The 14,820-nt window shown below is 40.5% G+C and overlaps 2 protein-coding genes across 3 annotated transcripts; both read left to right on the plus strand.

Moving 5' to 3' along the window:
• Positions 1 to 750: 750 nt before the first annotated feature.
• RSL1D1 (ribosomal L1 domain containing 1) lies at positions 751 to 8,174 on the plus strand. Of its 2 annotated transcripts, none has more exons than XM_052679508.1 (9): positions 751 to 855; positions 923 to 1,062; positions 1,278 to 1,416; positions 1,972 to 2,120; positions 2,260 to 2,361; positions 2,940 to 3,033; positions 3,122 to 3,250; positions 4,000 to 4,203; positions 5,910 to 8,174. In XM_052679508.1, exons 1-9 carry the CDS (start codon positions 820 to 822, stop codon positions 6,228 to 6,230), a joined length of 1,314 nt encoding a protein of 437 aa, XP_052535468.1. In that variant the 5' UTR covers positions 751 to 819; the 3' UTR covers positions 6,231 to 8,174. The 2 variants fall into 2 exon arrangements, with proteins under 2 accessions (XP_052535468.1, XP_052535469.1); XM_052679509.1 differs by having other exon boundaries at positions 4,003 to 4,203.
• LOC128078882 (transmembrane protein 238-like) lies at positions 7,898 to 12,068 on the plus strand. The gene is made up of 3 exons (XM_052679512.1): positions 7,898 to 7,969; positions 8,692 to 9,662; positions 11,953 to 12,068. Exons 2-3 carry the CDS (start codon positions 9,265 to 9,267, stop codon positions 11,960 to 11,962), a joined length of 408 nt encoding a protein of 135 aa, XP_052535472.1. The 5' UTR covers positions 7,898 to 7,969; positions 8,692 to 9,264; the 3' UTR covers positions 11,963 to 12,068.
• The last annotated feature ends 2,752 nt before the right edge of the window (positions 12,069 to 14,820 follow it).

Here is a 14,820-nt window from a genome sequence, read left to right on the forward strand (position 1 = left end):
AGATGCAGTAATTCTACTTTTACGGTTCACAGATAAGTGGTTTTATGTGTGATAATCAGTGGTGGCCTCAGCTGCAGTGACAAAGAGTGGAATTTGAGATGCTGAGGGGTGTGAAGAAGATGAGTAGCAGAGAACAGACCCTGGACTTTAGGAGGGAGATTTTGGCAACCAGGAGGTGGGGTCTCATTAGAGGCAGCTCTGAAAGGCAAAGGTGCTCAGAAAGGCTGGCAGCAGAGCTGTGAAGACAACCCCTTCAAATTGTAATGGAAGCACTCTTTCACACTGGCAAACAAGCAAATCTGTCAAGAGATTGGCTTGGCTAAATAGGGACCTTATAGCTGCATTCCAGAGCAAAAGGTCAGTAATACAGGTAAAACCAGATAAAACCAAGGACAGGCTGCAAAGAAGGAACCTAGAAACGTTGCTCAGGCATGTAGGCATTGCCACAGGAGAAAAGCTCACCTAGAATTGAGGGTATCTGGGGCCATCAAGGTCAACAGCTTCTAATGCTGTGAAAGGAAATTGAGAAAGGTTCCAAGGGCTGGAGAGCAGCAAGTGTTCCACCCACTCTCAAAGATATACCAGGAAGGCAATCTAAGAGCAACACAGCAGTGGGGCCTGAAGTAAAGATTACGCTCCGTACTCCGTCCGAAGCAGCACAGCTCCCCGCCTCGGGCCAGCAGCGGAAAGAACCTCCCCACACCCGCCCCGCCCCTACGCGACAGAAGGCCTTTGCCTGCGGAAGGGGCGGGCAGGCCGCATCGTGCCCGGAAAGAAGCAGCGCGCAGGCGCGGTGACCGCACGTGTGCGGGGGGAGCCATGGCGAAGGGGCAGCAGAAGCTGGAGCGTGGGCAGGTGCTGAGGGGTGGCGGACTAGGCTCCGCTGCGCTCCGCTCCGCTCCAGCTGTTACTGTCGTTGCAGGTGAGGAAAGCGGTGGAGGCCCTTCTGGCTTTCGCGAGAAGCAAGGCTAAGGGAGACGAGGTGCTCCTCAACGAGAACGAGAGCGTGCACCTCCTGGTGACGGTCTGGAAGATCCCACGCATGGCTCAAGTAATCAAAATGTAAGAAACGTGCCTTTGGCCCAGAGGCTGCGGGAGTTCTCGTGTCCTTTGCCTAGGGAAGGGGCGCTGTGCAGGTTGTGGGCTTGGAGAGTCGGAGCGCCGCGGCCCCATTGTGGCCCCTCCCGGGCTGGCTCTGAGCGCTGCCCGCCTGCAGCAGTGTAGACCTAGTTCTGTAACGCGCTTTTGCCTCCTTTCCGTCTGTGTTCTTATTGTAGACCGCTGCCCCACGGCATTCGAGCAGAAACAGCTGAGGTGTGCTTGTTCACAAAGGACGAACCAGATCTGTCTGCAGAACAGACAGAAAGTCTTTATAGGAAACTTCTAACCCAGAATGGAATCACGACTGTTAGCCAGGTAAGGGAGATTGATGATGCAGTGCAGTATCACTGTGTTTTTCTTGTACCAGTGAAAAGGGAAACTGCTACTTAATATTCTAAATTCAGTGGTTCCGGGTTAATCTCGCAGAAGATTTTTCTGAGTATTCAAACTGTTCGTTTTTCAAATTACAGAATTTATTCAGAACAACTTAAAATTATATCTGTAGCATTCAGGTGTAATTGTTAGATAAATGTTAAGTATTGGATTTGAACTTTTTTAGTTACAGTGCAGAATATTCAAGCCCTTTGCAGCTGGATTGAATCACTTATACAACTCACAAAAAACAGGAAAATATTTTCTATTGCTGTATTTATCTAAGTTTAGATGTTGCTGTGTGTTCTAGTTCTGTTTGGTGATACTGTGCAAGGGATCTGTGTTGTCTGATTCTTAAAATTGAAAACCAGTGTCTTTTTTCTATTGATTTGACGTTCTAAAACATGTATAACTGTTAGTTAAGACAAGTTAATTATGTGCAGTTATAAGAAGTACTCACTGCTGTGTTTGCTGTGTTTTCAACTACTTTTGTTGTAGGTCATCTCCTACAAAACTCTCAAAAAAGAGTATAAACCTTTTGAAGCAAAGCGTCGCCTCCTGAACAGATTTGATCTCTTTCTATCTGATGACCGAATCAGAAGGCTCTTGCCCTCCCATCTAGGAAAACACTTCTATGAAAAGAAAAAGTTGGTCCTAAAATTCTGTCTATCTGTTTTGAATTATTATTTTTTTAAAGATTTGATTGTTCTACTGAAGGTTTGCTAGTTTGCTTGATGTTTTGTTTTGTTTTTTAACTGTTATTCCCTTCACTTTTTTTCTTTTTAGGGCACCTTTATCTGTAAACTTGAAAGCCAAAAATCTTGCTAAGGAGCTACAAAAGCATATTCAGGGTACTGTACTACCAGTTACCAACAAAGGGTGCTGTTAGTAAGTATGAACAGCTTAATACTGTGCATGAAGAGCTATTATACCTTAACTGTAGGAATTCTGAGTTATTTCACCCATTAACTTCAACAGTGGGTCAAGGGTGATCGTTCTAGGTATGGGTCTTTTTGAACCTTAAGTTGTATAAAGAGAATCATAATTCTATTTACTAAGAAGTCATAAAGTTGGGGGTTTTTTTCTGAATAGGTAAGGAATTTCTAGGTAAGTATCACTGTCAAATAGCATGTATGGTCCTAAAAAATAATTACTGTTTAATTAGCTAAAAACTCCTCCCAAAATATTGTACAAGAATTTTTTCATTTATAGTGGGTCTAAATGATCTAAACCTAAACCTATCTCGGCAGTATAAGGCAGAATTGCATTTCATAATGTAGAAAACTCAGTATGTGCAACTGTTGTGACTTTCATGACAAAAGAATTCTTTAGTAGTCAGCCATCCTGTGTGCAGACCAAGATAGCTGCAGATAAGTGGGCTTTTTTCATTTTTGGGTATACTTAAGAACAAATAACTTAGTGTTTTTACTTGCCCACCTATAAATATTACTCTTTCCTACTTCCAGTACAACACGTATAGGCCACACTGGAATGAAAGCTGATGAGATACTAGACAACATCATTGCAGCAGCTGAGGTGATTGCTAAGAAGTTACCCAAGGTACTGCGGATCCATTGCACCGAATTATGAACAACGTAGCTGAAGCCACGACAGTTCTTACATAATAGATGTTGTTTTGTGTTTGCAGAATTGGAAAAACGTGAAAGTTCTTCACCTCAAGACACTGAAATCAGTATCACTTCCAATTTTTACTGCACGAATATCCAACTTAGATGAGCTTGATAAAGAGCCGAATGTCGATAAAAAGCAAGGAGAGGTAACAATTCAAAAAAATGTAAAACTTTCCATAAAACTGTACTGGAGCCACGAGTTGTTTGGCCTCTTTTTATGCAGTATGAATCTAACTTGCTGGGTTTACAAATCTGATCAGTGGATTGAAGGCAAGTATGGCTACAAAGGGGTCAGGCACTCCTGACTGTGGGCGCTTCCAATACACAGTAGCAAGAAACCATTGAAACTCCCCCAGGAGGTTACAAACCAAGCTGGAAATAAGCTGGTTTCTAGTCAGCTCAACTGAGATTACTTCTCAGAACTTTTGCTTGAATTCATATTTGTTTATTCATATTCACTTACTGAAACTGCATTCATTAACATATACATGGATTTAGACCGTGTCAATTGTGGCATGTGAATAATTCCCACTCTTAGATATTTGTATCTTATTTTGCAGAGGATTGGTGGGGAGAACTTCACCTACATTAAAAAGTAAAAATAGCTATCCCTTTATTTTGTGTTCTGTCTGTTACATCTGTTTCTGAAACAAATTGGTAGCACATACATCTTGAAAACTTTAATCTTTACAGTTATATCATTTATGAGTTTCCCCTATGCTGAAAGTAACACATCTTTTTTTCATATTTTACTTATGGTTGACCAGCCCAGTTCAATTGAAAAACATTTCAATTTGTTACTAGACTTCGTTACTTTTAGACATATGAAAACAATTGTTTTATGTTTAGAAATGTTGTGGGGATTTCTCTGAGTTGTACTTCAAATTAATTCTAGAAGGAAAAGAAAAAGAAACCAAAGAAGACAGCTAAAAAGACAAATTCAAGACGAAGTACAGTGACAACTAAAAAGAAGGGCGCTGCTGCTACCCAAGAGCTTGGGATAAAGGAAAAAGTAGTCCAAGATCCAGAGGAACATGCTGATGATGAAGAAATTCCACAACTGGTGCCTATGCAAATAAACGGCCTTGCTCAGCTAAAGGTAATTGTGAGTTTATTATTAAACACTCCAATTAAAACTAAATATTTTAAACCATGTAAATGATTTTTCACCATACTTTTTTTAACATACTTCAAATGAACTATATTTTCTTAAAAAAATAACATGAAAGTAAGAGCTCAGTTAATGGGAGGGATGCTTTGTTTGGTTTTATTTCCTCCCGTAAAGAAAGCCAGTGTTTGTCTCTTTCTGTCTTTTCCTGAATAGCAGCCATTTTGCTTATCTAACAGGTCTGAAGTCAGAAGGAATATTAAAAATGATAGGAGCCTGATCCTTTAAAAAACTAAATCAATAATTTATTTGATTAATTCAAAATTTCTTGTAAAAATAATAATAATAATAATAATAATTTATTGTGTCACCTACCTGTAGTGAAGAACTTGAAAAACAAATAACGCCTACTCTAGAATAGTTATGTGCAACATTAATGATCACATAATATACACTGAGAGCAGCTTGCAGTGAAACTGCACATATTTACTGCTGTCAATATTGGAGGTAATGAGGACTGCATCGCTAACATACTTGCAAAACAGCCAAACTTGCATTACTTGTGCCTAAGAAATACCCAGTGGAAAGGCAATGGATGAATAAAACTGTAAGGCTTCTAAATTCAACTCAGTTAAATTATATTTGTGATTGGAGCATAGCCTTAATAGGTATCTGTTCAGAGATGTCTGAACGGATGTCTGTGCTACTGTGATTATGTACAGCCCAACATAAAAATAACAACATAAATCAGTTTTTGTCAAGCTGCTGTCATGCAGCTGGCCTACATCAGTTCATGTGATGCAATTGCCAGAGCCCTGGGATGCTTACAGCTGAAGCTGAGTTGGATGAATTGTTGTGAAAGCAGCTCTCTTTCATGAGGGTCGTTTGGGAATATCTCTAGGGAATACTTTGCCTGATCCACACACAAAGCACAGTCAGTCGGTGATATGGCTGGATTTTGAATAAGAGCTGTGCCTATCAAATCTAAGCCCTGACATGTAGCAAGCTTACTGTGATTTCAGCTCTGCCAGCAGAGTACTGACTTAGTTAGCCAAGAGGGTGAACATCTTTGTATCTGTTCCATCTATTTGCTTTGTAACTATTTTTATATTTTATGGTTTTTTTTATAAACACAGATCTAATTCTGTGTTTTGCCTTCTACTTCTGGCAAGGTAAGTAAATGGCTGTGGGGTGACCTCATTGCAGCCTTTCAGTACCTAAAGGGAGCCTACAAAGAGGAGGGGAATCAACTCTTTGAAAGCATCGATAACTGCAGGACAAGGGGAAATGGTTTTGAGGAAGGGAAGATTTCGGTTGCATGTCAGGGAGAGTGGTGAGGAGCTGGAACAGCTGCCCAGAGAGGTTGTGGATGCCCCGTCCCTGGAGGTGTTCAAGGCCAGGTTGGACGGGGCCCTGGGCAGCCTGGTCTTGTACTGAATGTGGAGGTTGGTGGCCCTGCATGTGGCAGGGAGGTTGGAGATTCATGATCCTTGAAGTCCCTTCCAACCCTGGCCATTCTGTGATTCTGTAAATCATTTGGGCTAAGGAGTTGTGTAATTGATAGAAAGCATTTGTTGCTTATAATGGCTCTTTTAAATCTCTTCAATAACAGTAAAAATGTTTGTTATTTGAAAACATAATGTTGCTTGGTTTTTTTTTTTTTTTTTTTTTTCCTTCTCTGTATGTCTTAATTACAGAAAGAGGAACCAAGTCCAGAAAGAAGTGTCAATCTGGTCAATAAAACAAAAGCAACCCTTGGTAAGAGAAAGAAACAATTTCTTGCTCCAGAAACTTTGAAACAGAAAGTTACAGGAGAGCGGGCAGACTTGCAGATGTCACCAAAAAAAAAAAAAACCATGCAGATCAGCACGGAAAAGGAAGAAATAAAACAGCTGGATAAGACTCCTAAAAAGCCTGAAGCAAAGTCTTTTGCTACACACAAAGTGCAGTCAGCCAAGAAATCTTCCAAAACACCCAAGCAAGCAGCCAAGAAAGTGTGCAGACCACAGTTGTCGTGAATGCTGCCTACCTGCTGTACCATTTTATGTAGTTGTTCAATGCTGTCTTTTCATGAATATAAAGTAACATGCCTTCTTAAGAAAAGCTGATCTTAGGAGCTTTTTCTCACTGGCTTAATGATTGATTTGTAGTTCCTTCTAATGGAAGAATAAACACATTATTTTAATTAGCTGTATTTGTTACCTTACATCTTTTCCATCTTTTTAAAAAAAAAAAAAATCAGCTGTATCTTTCAATTTAAATCTTTTGGTTTCTAAAGCTTGTTGCATTTGAGCAACATTATTTTGGAAGGCTGTCTAGCTGTATGCTTAAGTTCAGCTGCAGAACAGCTCAAAGTTACATTTTTGTTCTTACTGCACAGCCACAGTTTATGAGCTTTTTCCTCCCACCTGACTTCCACGTTCTCTGTATGTTTTAGAGTTCATGCACAGGGATTTCCTTCTTCACTAAACTCCACATTCATGTAGCAGATGTCAGTGCTTGTGATTTTCGTTAATATGGTCTTACCTGCTTAAACTACAAACATGAATTTCTTAAAATACTATATCTTCTTTAAACCTTCTGCCTTGTCTCTCTTTACTATTTCCTACCAGTTTACAATCTTTCTTAGAATTCCTATATTCTGTTGAAGTGTTCTGTTCTACTTGGGTTTCTTCTATGCTGTTCTTCACATTTAAGAAGACAAACCTGTTTCTTTTCCCTAAACTTCACACAACAAGGATGTACTTGACTTGAAAGATGATCTTTGTTGTCACCACTGTATTTCCTTGCATTGCTTATATTCACTTTTCAAAGCTTAAAATCACTGAGGTAATTTCTAATATAATTGTGCATCAAGGGGAACAGAACTCTGGTCTATTTTAAGTTTCTAGACAGCACAGTAATGGAATAATGGTAAACTGATTTGTTTCAATTTTTTCCATTTAAAATATGTTTTGGGCGTTATCTGTATATCTATAAAATATATTGCAAGGGCATTTGCATTTATTGTTTCTATAACTATATATATGGTAGACTTCAGTTCTTAGTCTTTTCGTTTCACCTTGTGGCTACTTGCTAGCTGTTAAATGGAGTATTAACTTTGCTTCGAGGATGTTAGACTGAAATTGAACCCCTGTTTAGGGAAATGCATTCTGTATCAGACCGCTATCTGTTGGTTGGGACAAAAAATAGTGTTCCTATATATATAATTGTAGTTCCTTCTTTAGTCAACTGTTCTGTTAAGAAACTGTTAAGAAAACTTTTTTTTTTTTTCCAGGGAAAATGGCAAAAATAACAAATACTTATTCATTGAAAGTTCTAGACTTCATAATCAATTACATTGTTAAAAATATATTAAATTTGAAGAGCAGAGAGAGTATACTCAGTTTGTTCTTTGTAGTACAAATTTTTGTATACATTTTTCACTTTCTAAAAGGAATTAAAGGTGGTGTAGTGGTAGCAGTGTATTGTTGCTTGTTAAGAGGTACATGCTTTCACCTAAGACAGAGACTTAGGTACACTTTTTAGAACTCATTCACTATAAATGTGTATATTTCTGTAGTACTGTTGTATGGGAACTACTGAGTCATGGCCTGAACCTCTGATTGATCACCTGAGGCGAGCAGTGAGTCAGCCAGAGGAGCACAGGTGAAGGCAATGCAGCTGTGCTGCTGGAAGGGGTGCAGCCAGGCTACCAGTGGGGAAGGATCTCATCTGGAGATCCCTCCTGGTGTTTTGTGGTGAACTCAGCATAAAGGTAAGCCTTCCATTTATTCTCTCTTGTTATCATAGTCCACCTAACTCTTGTTTATTTTGTGATTGTAACATCTTAATATCCATCGATTGTACAACTGTAGTAACTCTATTACATCTTTTGTCTCATTTACTTTGGATTGTACTTCAATATGGTGTATTTTGTTTGATGTTGCAAGAAATAACAACTGAGGCCTAGTAAACAGTAACTAGTTTAATCTTTTTCCTTTTGATTTCAGCTTGTCTTTCTACGGGTACCTTTTATTGAATACTGTTGGTAACACAGGCAATGATAAGTGAACAAACTGCTATGATTGAAACAAAGAGTCCTCAGTGGCATCATGTAGAAGCTGCTCATGCTCTTAAGTGTGTGTATTTCCCCTGATCTGGTATTTGTGCTTACTAGTGGCTGCACGCTATTAAGCAAGTGTTAGAAAAGCCTCCTGGGAGCATGTGCAGGAAAGCCTACACTTGCATGCAGTTGTACTGTAGTGTTAGAAGGTGGAAAGATGTGTACCAGATCCTTCACTCTCACTAGGTGACGTATAACACAACGTTGCACCTTTTACAAACCAGTTTCATCTCTGTACTTGCATTCACTACTTGTTGCCTGCTTGTTACTCTGAAGCTATGTTCTGACTGCTCCTTCTAAGCCAATCTCCTCAAATGTGCACTCTGTGACTTTGTCACATTTTATAACTGTTGTGAATATCCTATGCCCTATAGGCTGCTAAATCACTCACACAGGGCTGTCTGGAATGGTACAGCTACCTCCCAACAGCCTCCTTTGGAGCATGTCCATTCTGGGTAGAGGTGCCGGCACGTTTGGCTAACCAAGGCAAAACCCTTCACATCGGGTCGCATCTAGGTGCTACCCATGCTCACCTGCACCAGGAAACGACAGCAATCAGGAAAGGTTCAACTCCAAGACGCTTACAGCTGCTACCGACCATCTTCTCCAATGCCTGCACCAGCTACTCTGCCATTAAGCAAAGCGATGCTCGGAGGCCTCGCAACGGAGGTCCTTGGCAGGTGAGGGGCAGCGGCCTGAAGGGGCGGAAGCCCGATCTAGGCAAAGGGCCTCCGCGAACGTGGGGCCAACACTGTGCTGAGCGGTCAGAACCGGGGAGAAACGCCCGGCGTCTGCAGCGCCCTCGCCTCAGCGGCGGCGGGGCGCGACGCAGGCGGTTCAGGGAGGGGCGTGGCCCCGCGAGCACAGGTGAGGCCGGAGGGGGCGCGGCCTCGGCTTCCCCTTCAGGTGCGAGCGGCTCGAGGCGGCGGCGCCGTCGCTCTTCCACCATGGCAGCCCCCGGAGGTCTGGGCCGCTGCGTGGCCGCCTTCTGGCTGGCTCTGGCCTTCGACGCGGTGGGTTTGGCGGTGCTGCTGGCCGGGGTGTTCGCCGACGTGTTCTTCGCCGACTTACTAATCTACGCGGGCGGTATCGGCATCTTCCTCAGCCTCATCTGGTGGGTGTTCTGGTACGCGGGCAACCTAGAGGTGTCGCCAGAGGAGCTGCGCGACGACGTGGGGCTGGCACCGCCCAAGGGCCGTGGGGATAGCGTACTGCGGGGTTTGGTGCACGGCTTCAGCCTCCGCTTCTCTTCAGTTCTCGGCACAGCGTCTCGTTCCCGCCGCGCCGCCGACCTGGAGCTGCAGCGCCCCCGCGGCCTGCCGCGCCGCCCCGCCGACGGCAACAGGTGAGTGGAGGGGGGGGGGCGGTGCGGGAGGCCGGGCTGGGGCGCGTCCTGCTGGGGGCGGGCGCGGCCGGAGAGAGCCGTGCAATAAAGCTGGCTTGGGTGAAAATCGGTCATTTGTGTCTGGGGACGCAGGAAATTTTCTCTCCTCATGCTAAACTTATGGAAAGTAACAATGAAAACTTGTTATGTCAATCTCCATTGGTCCGTTAGGAAAAAAAAAAGGAAAAGTTGATTCTAACAATAAGGGAAATTGGAAAAGTGTCCTGAAATTGCTTACGCACAGAATCAAAGAATTGCAGGGGTTGGAAGGGACCTCTAGAGATCGTTGAGTCCAACTCCCCTGCAAACCAGGCTCCCTACAGCAGGCTAAGATGTCTCAAAATCAAACAGACCAGCACAAAGGACATCCGTGAGTCCATAGGTCCCTCTGAGATGCATCACAGAGTCTTGAGGGAATTGGCTGATGTAGTTGCCAAGCCATTCTCAGTGATATTTGAGAAGCTGTAACAATCAGGTGAAGACCCTGATGACTGGAAAAAAGGCAGTGTCACACCTGTTTTTAAAAAGGGTAAAAAGAATAACCCTGGGAACTACCGACCTGTCAGTCTCACCTCTGTGCTAGGAAAGATCATGGAACAGATCCTATGCTGTGGTGATAGAATGGGGGGAAATGGCTTGAAGCTTAAAGATGGTAGATTTATGTTGGCTGTAAGGAAAAAGACTTTTTTCTTACAGGAAAGTAGGATGGTGAGGCACTGGAACAGGTTGTCCAGTGTTGTGGTTGATGCCCCAGACTTTCAAGGTGACGGTGGATCAGTGGGTGGGCAACTTGATCAAACTGCGCATTGCAGCTTGAGCCTTGTTCATTGCAGGGGAGTTGGATGAGATGACCCTTAAAGGTCCCTTTCCAACTCTAAGGATTCTATGAAACAAATCTGCATTCATGCGTGAGCATGAAGAATTTGGCATGTTGACCTTGGAAGATCTGTCATATGGCAGGGTACCAAGGCTGCAGTCTTGAACTGATCCTGACTGCTGCTGAACTGCTGACAACAACTTGAAATGTGAGGTAACAAATAACCATAAAGCACTAGCATCCACTAGAACTCCTGTGAGGAAGGAAGCTCATGTTCTACCAACACAAAATAATCCTTTTGTTGTGAAGAGAAAAAAACAGTGAAATGCCAGCTGGTATGCATCTTGGAGGCAGAGTTGCAACAGATAGTTCAAAACTCATAAAGAATTCATAGCTGAGCTACTCGTCACTGTGAACCTCAATCATCTGAAGAATATGGCTACTATTGAGTCTGCAGAAGCAATGTCAGAATCCAGCTTCAAGCATCATTTGAACAATCACTGAAGCCTTGAAAACATTCCTGGTCTGTTTGTACGCATATCACATTTACTTAAGAATGAAAGTATGGAGGGGAAAGAAGTCAAATTGTTATACTTACTATACTGGCCATTACAAAAGCTTCCTGATTAATTAACTTGGAATTACATGTATAAAGAAGTCTGGATGTTAAGGGGGAGTGCAGTGAATTGCTGTTGTTGAATAAGGAAGCTTGTTCTTTATAGAAACTCATTTAAGCATTTTTTTGTCACTTGGTTCTTGTGATTATTAGTTTTGCTGTGTTGTTTTGTTTTTTTCTTGTTCAAGGTAAGCAAAATACCATATGCTGTTTTGATTTTGTTTCTAAAAGATATGTAGTAGAAATGGGTGAGAAATCTCAAAGTATGAAGTGAGTTATATTGAATAATGAGTAGGGTTCTTGAGTCTGAAAGGAGAAGCAGAGAATAAAATATTCAAGTCCATCTGCACAGTCATAAATGGCACCAAAATGTGCATAAGGAACAATTATTTATTACCCCTCCAATGACAAAGAATGTATCAAAGAGTTGTTGCATGTTTGACGTAGTGTAAAGTAACAGATAAAAATTTACAAACTCAAAAAGCTACAAGGAAAACAGAAGTGACATGAAGATGTTATGTTCCATCTGGACAAAACCTGGGGCAGTACGTGGAATTTGAGATAATATCTTGAGGAGATAATGTTTGCATTCTATGATCTTATGCTTTTAACATCCGTACTTGGTCACTGTTGGAGATGAGCTGTTGTGTTTTTTTGGTTTTTTTTTTTTTTTTGTATTTTTTCATGTGTGGGATCCAACTGGCTGTTAAACATGCAGAAAAGTACTTTTAAGACTGATTTCAAGGCATGATTTAGAGTTTTATATGGCTGTTTTAAGACTACTTTGGAGTAACCATTTCTTACTGTATTATTTTCAGGATCTGCTGAAGACAAGCCTGTTGAAGTTATTGCCTCTAAAAGAGGTGAAACTGCTACAATTCATGGAAGGAGAAATCTGTATTCCATGCAGTAAGATTCTTTCATGTGGAATAATTTCTGCAATCACAGTGGACTTTATATGAAATGGATGCATAGACCTATATCTCTGCCAAATGCACCTATTTCAGTGTTGGACTGGATCACATCTGGTTGTTATTTGTTTTTTTGTTTGTTTGTTTCATCATTTCAAAACTTAAAATTGACTTTCCAAGAAGCAAGAACTAAAAAGGAAACCAACCCAATACACAGAAAAAATAACTGCAGCATGTTATACATAATTACCTTTCATAATGACCCAGGAATGTTTGGATTAAAAGCTCTTGCACAGTGAAAAGCTTTTGCACTGTTTTTCTAAGGTCTGGAAGTTAAACTCACTGTGAATTTTATATGATGTCAGTGCAATACTTTTATTTGTAAGGGTGCTTTTAAAATACCTGTGTAAAACTACTGGTGCAGTTATGAATGCAGAAGTTGTTAATAGTGTAAATACAAGATTTACAGTGACTCCTATGAAGTTTCATCATTATTTGGGAATAGCTTGGAATTTGAGGTTTTATAAGTACACAAGTAAAAATAGTGATGTTGGCATTCCAATTCTTTCTTCATAGTTACATGTAATATAATATGATAAGAGGAGGCTTTTGAATTCAGTTATGATACAATAACTTTTTCTAACGCTGAAGCATTAAAAAAACTGTAGACTAAAAAGCACTCTGATGCTTTACAAAATTCTACCAAATTTATATGTAGATGCAATTGAAATTAGAAGAAGCCTGTATAAAAGATTAATATTAAAGTTAATGATACCTAAAACTCATGTATGTGATAAATTTTTGTGTTCCTCTGTTTCTGCACTAACACAAAGAGTTTGAGACCACCATTGGCACTTATGGTAGGCCTTGCACTTTTAATGCATGATTGTTTTTATGCTGTACCTTATTGAATACAAGAGGTGGATTTAACAAGAGAGTTTACTCAGAATACTGTGGCTGCATTTCCTCGTGAGCCCGTTAAATATCTTTAAATGCTGTCTTGAAAGTTACTGGACTATCTTCTACATGCATTCTATTTCTTTAAATATTTTCCAAATGCTCTCAGTCTTTTGTAAGACTGACACATAGACACTAGATGTGGGAATCTATAATTTCTTTACTAAATGCAGATGTTAGGAGTTAGAGCTGTATCCTCCTTTTAGAGAACTGCAGTGTGTGACACCACTATTTTTATTACAATGGTCTGATTAAAAAACAAACAAAACCCTCCTCCCTAAAACCTACATATTATGATTTCAATGTCTTTTCCAAGGCAATTTTTCATTTCTCTGTGCTGAAAAGTTATTTTTCCTGACTAACCTGTAGCTTCAATTGTTAAACTAAGTTTTGAGACATAAAATGTCTAGTGAGTAGAGTAGCAGTTATAAATTAACCCAAAATTTGTGCAGCCATTTGTGTACTAGCTCTGATGACAGTTTTCTCTAATGTAGTGTTGCAGTTATAAATATCAAAATAAACTGAGTAGGGCTTTAAATTTACTGCACGTTACGATTGATCTTTTATCCAGTATCAGATACTTAGTGACTGTGATGGATGGTTGTTAGAATGTCATTTGGCTGCAGAGGGTGTTGCTCTAATTATATGAGATTCAAATGTTTACAATTATTAATAGTATGTACAATTTAATTTTAAATATAGGAGCTGGCACATAAAAAAAAAAATAAAAATTATGTGTTCTTCATAGAGGAGTACCATGATGTTACTAATGATGTATATCTAAACAAAGAGGTAAAAAGTACTTGCTGTGGAGCAGTGCCATTATAAGCTATGATTTGAGTTTGTTGGGATTTTTTTTTTTTAATATAAAATAGTTACTCTGTCATGCAGCCTATTGTTTGCATTCTGCATAACAAAGATTAATACTAAATAGAAGCTGGCAACTTGATTGTTAGCAGTTAAACATTAACAGATGTTTAGTGTTATCTTAATTTCCTGGTGTCCTTGTCAGTTGTAGCTCAATGCAGCACAAAGTCCATGCAAGGAACATTTACACTGTTGATTGCAAAGAACTTGCACACGCATAGGAGTGTGTGTAATTGCATGCTTTACACAGCTTTATGTCTAGATTCCCTCAGACCTAAAGGCCAGTCTCCGGCTGTTCAAATATAGCCAAGGTTTCCTGTAACCAAGTTTCAGCTTCTTGTTGCTTATACACCAGTCTTTTGTAGCTGGCTAAGCCTTAATGCTAGCTTAAAAGAATACTTCCTGATGTGACTACTAAAGGATCATGTAACTCTCTAATGTATGAGCACACAGCAAGGTTAAATGCTTGCTGTTAGGCTCTTTAGATATGTGCTATATGCATGGCTTATTTTCCTTCAATAGGAACATCTTATCCATGGAGAAACTAAATGAAAGTTACTAACGAATTTTCTAACAATCTCTGATGGGACTGATGGGTTTTCTAGGGAGGAAAATTGTTGAGGATGAGCTACTTGTTACAGAGGTGGCCAACCCAGAGGATCAGCGGATGCTACAGCTGGAGAAGGGCTGAGATTAGTCATTTTGTTGCTGTAGCTGGTCTGTGTGAGCTACGGAACAGTGAAGTGTTTGGCTGAATTGATGAAGGTTGAGAGCACTCTGAACATTATGAACTATAAAGGAATATATGTGTTTTCATTTGTACTTTTCCAGGATGTTCTGTGAAAGTTAATCAACGTTTTCATCTTTTTTAGTTCCTTTTGAATTATGGGTATATCCTTCAACTGAATATGTTTGAGAGCATTGAGGAATGGGACTCCATCTATGCATGCA

The sequence above is a fragment of the Tympanuchus pallidicinctus genome, unplaced genomic scaffold, assembly GCF_026119805.1.
Source record: "Tympanuchus pallidicinctus isolate F22 unplaced genomic scaffold, pur_lepc_1.0 scaffold18, whole genome shotgun sequence".
NCBI lineage: Eukaryota > Metazoa > Chordata > Aves > Galliformes > Phasianidae > Tympanuchus > Tympanuchus pallidicinctus.

Excerpts from the sequence above, each read along its gene's own strand:
- RSL1D1 (XM_052679508.1), top strand. The coding sequence starts at position 820 with ATGGCGAAGGGGCAGCAGAAGCTGGAGCGTGGGCAG. Across the intron at positions 856-922 it reads AGAAGCTGGAGCGTGGGCAG|GTGAGGAAAGCGGTGGAGGC; the intron begins GTGCTGAGGGGT and ends CTGTCGTTGCAG. Across the intron at positions 3,251-3,999 it reads TCGATAAAAAGCAAGGAGAG|AAGGAAAAGAAAAAGAAACC; the intron begins GTAACAATTCAA and ends AATTAATTCTAG.
- LOC128078882 (XM_052679512.1), top strand. The coding sequence starts at position 9,265 with ATGGCAGCCCCCGGAGGTCTGGGCCGCTGCGTGGCCGCCTTCTGGCTG.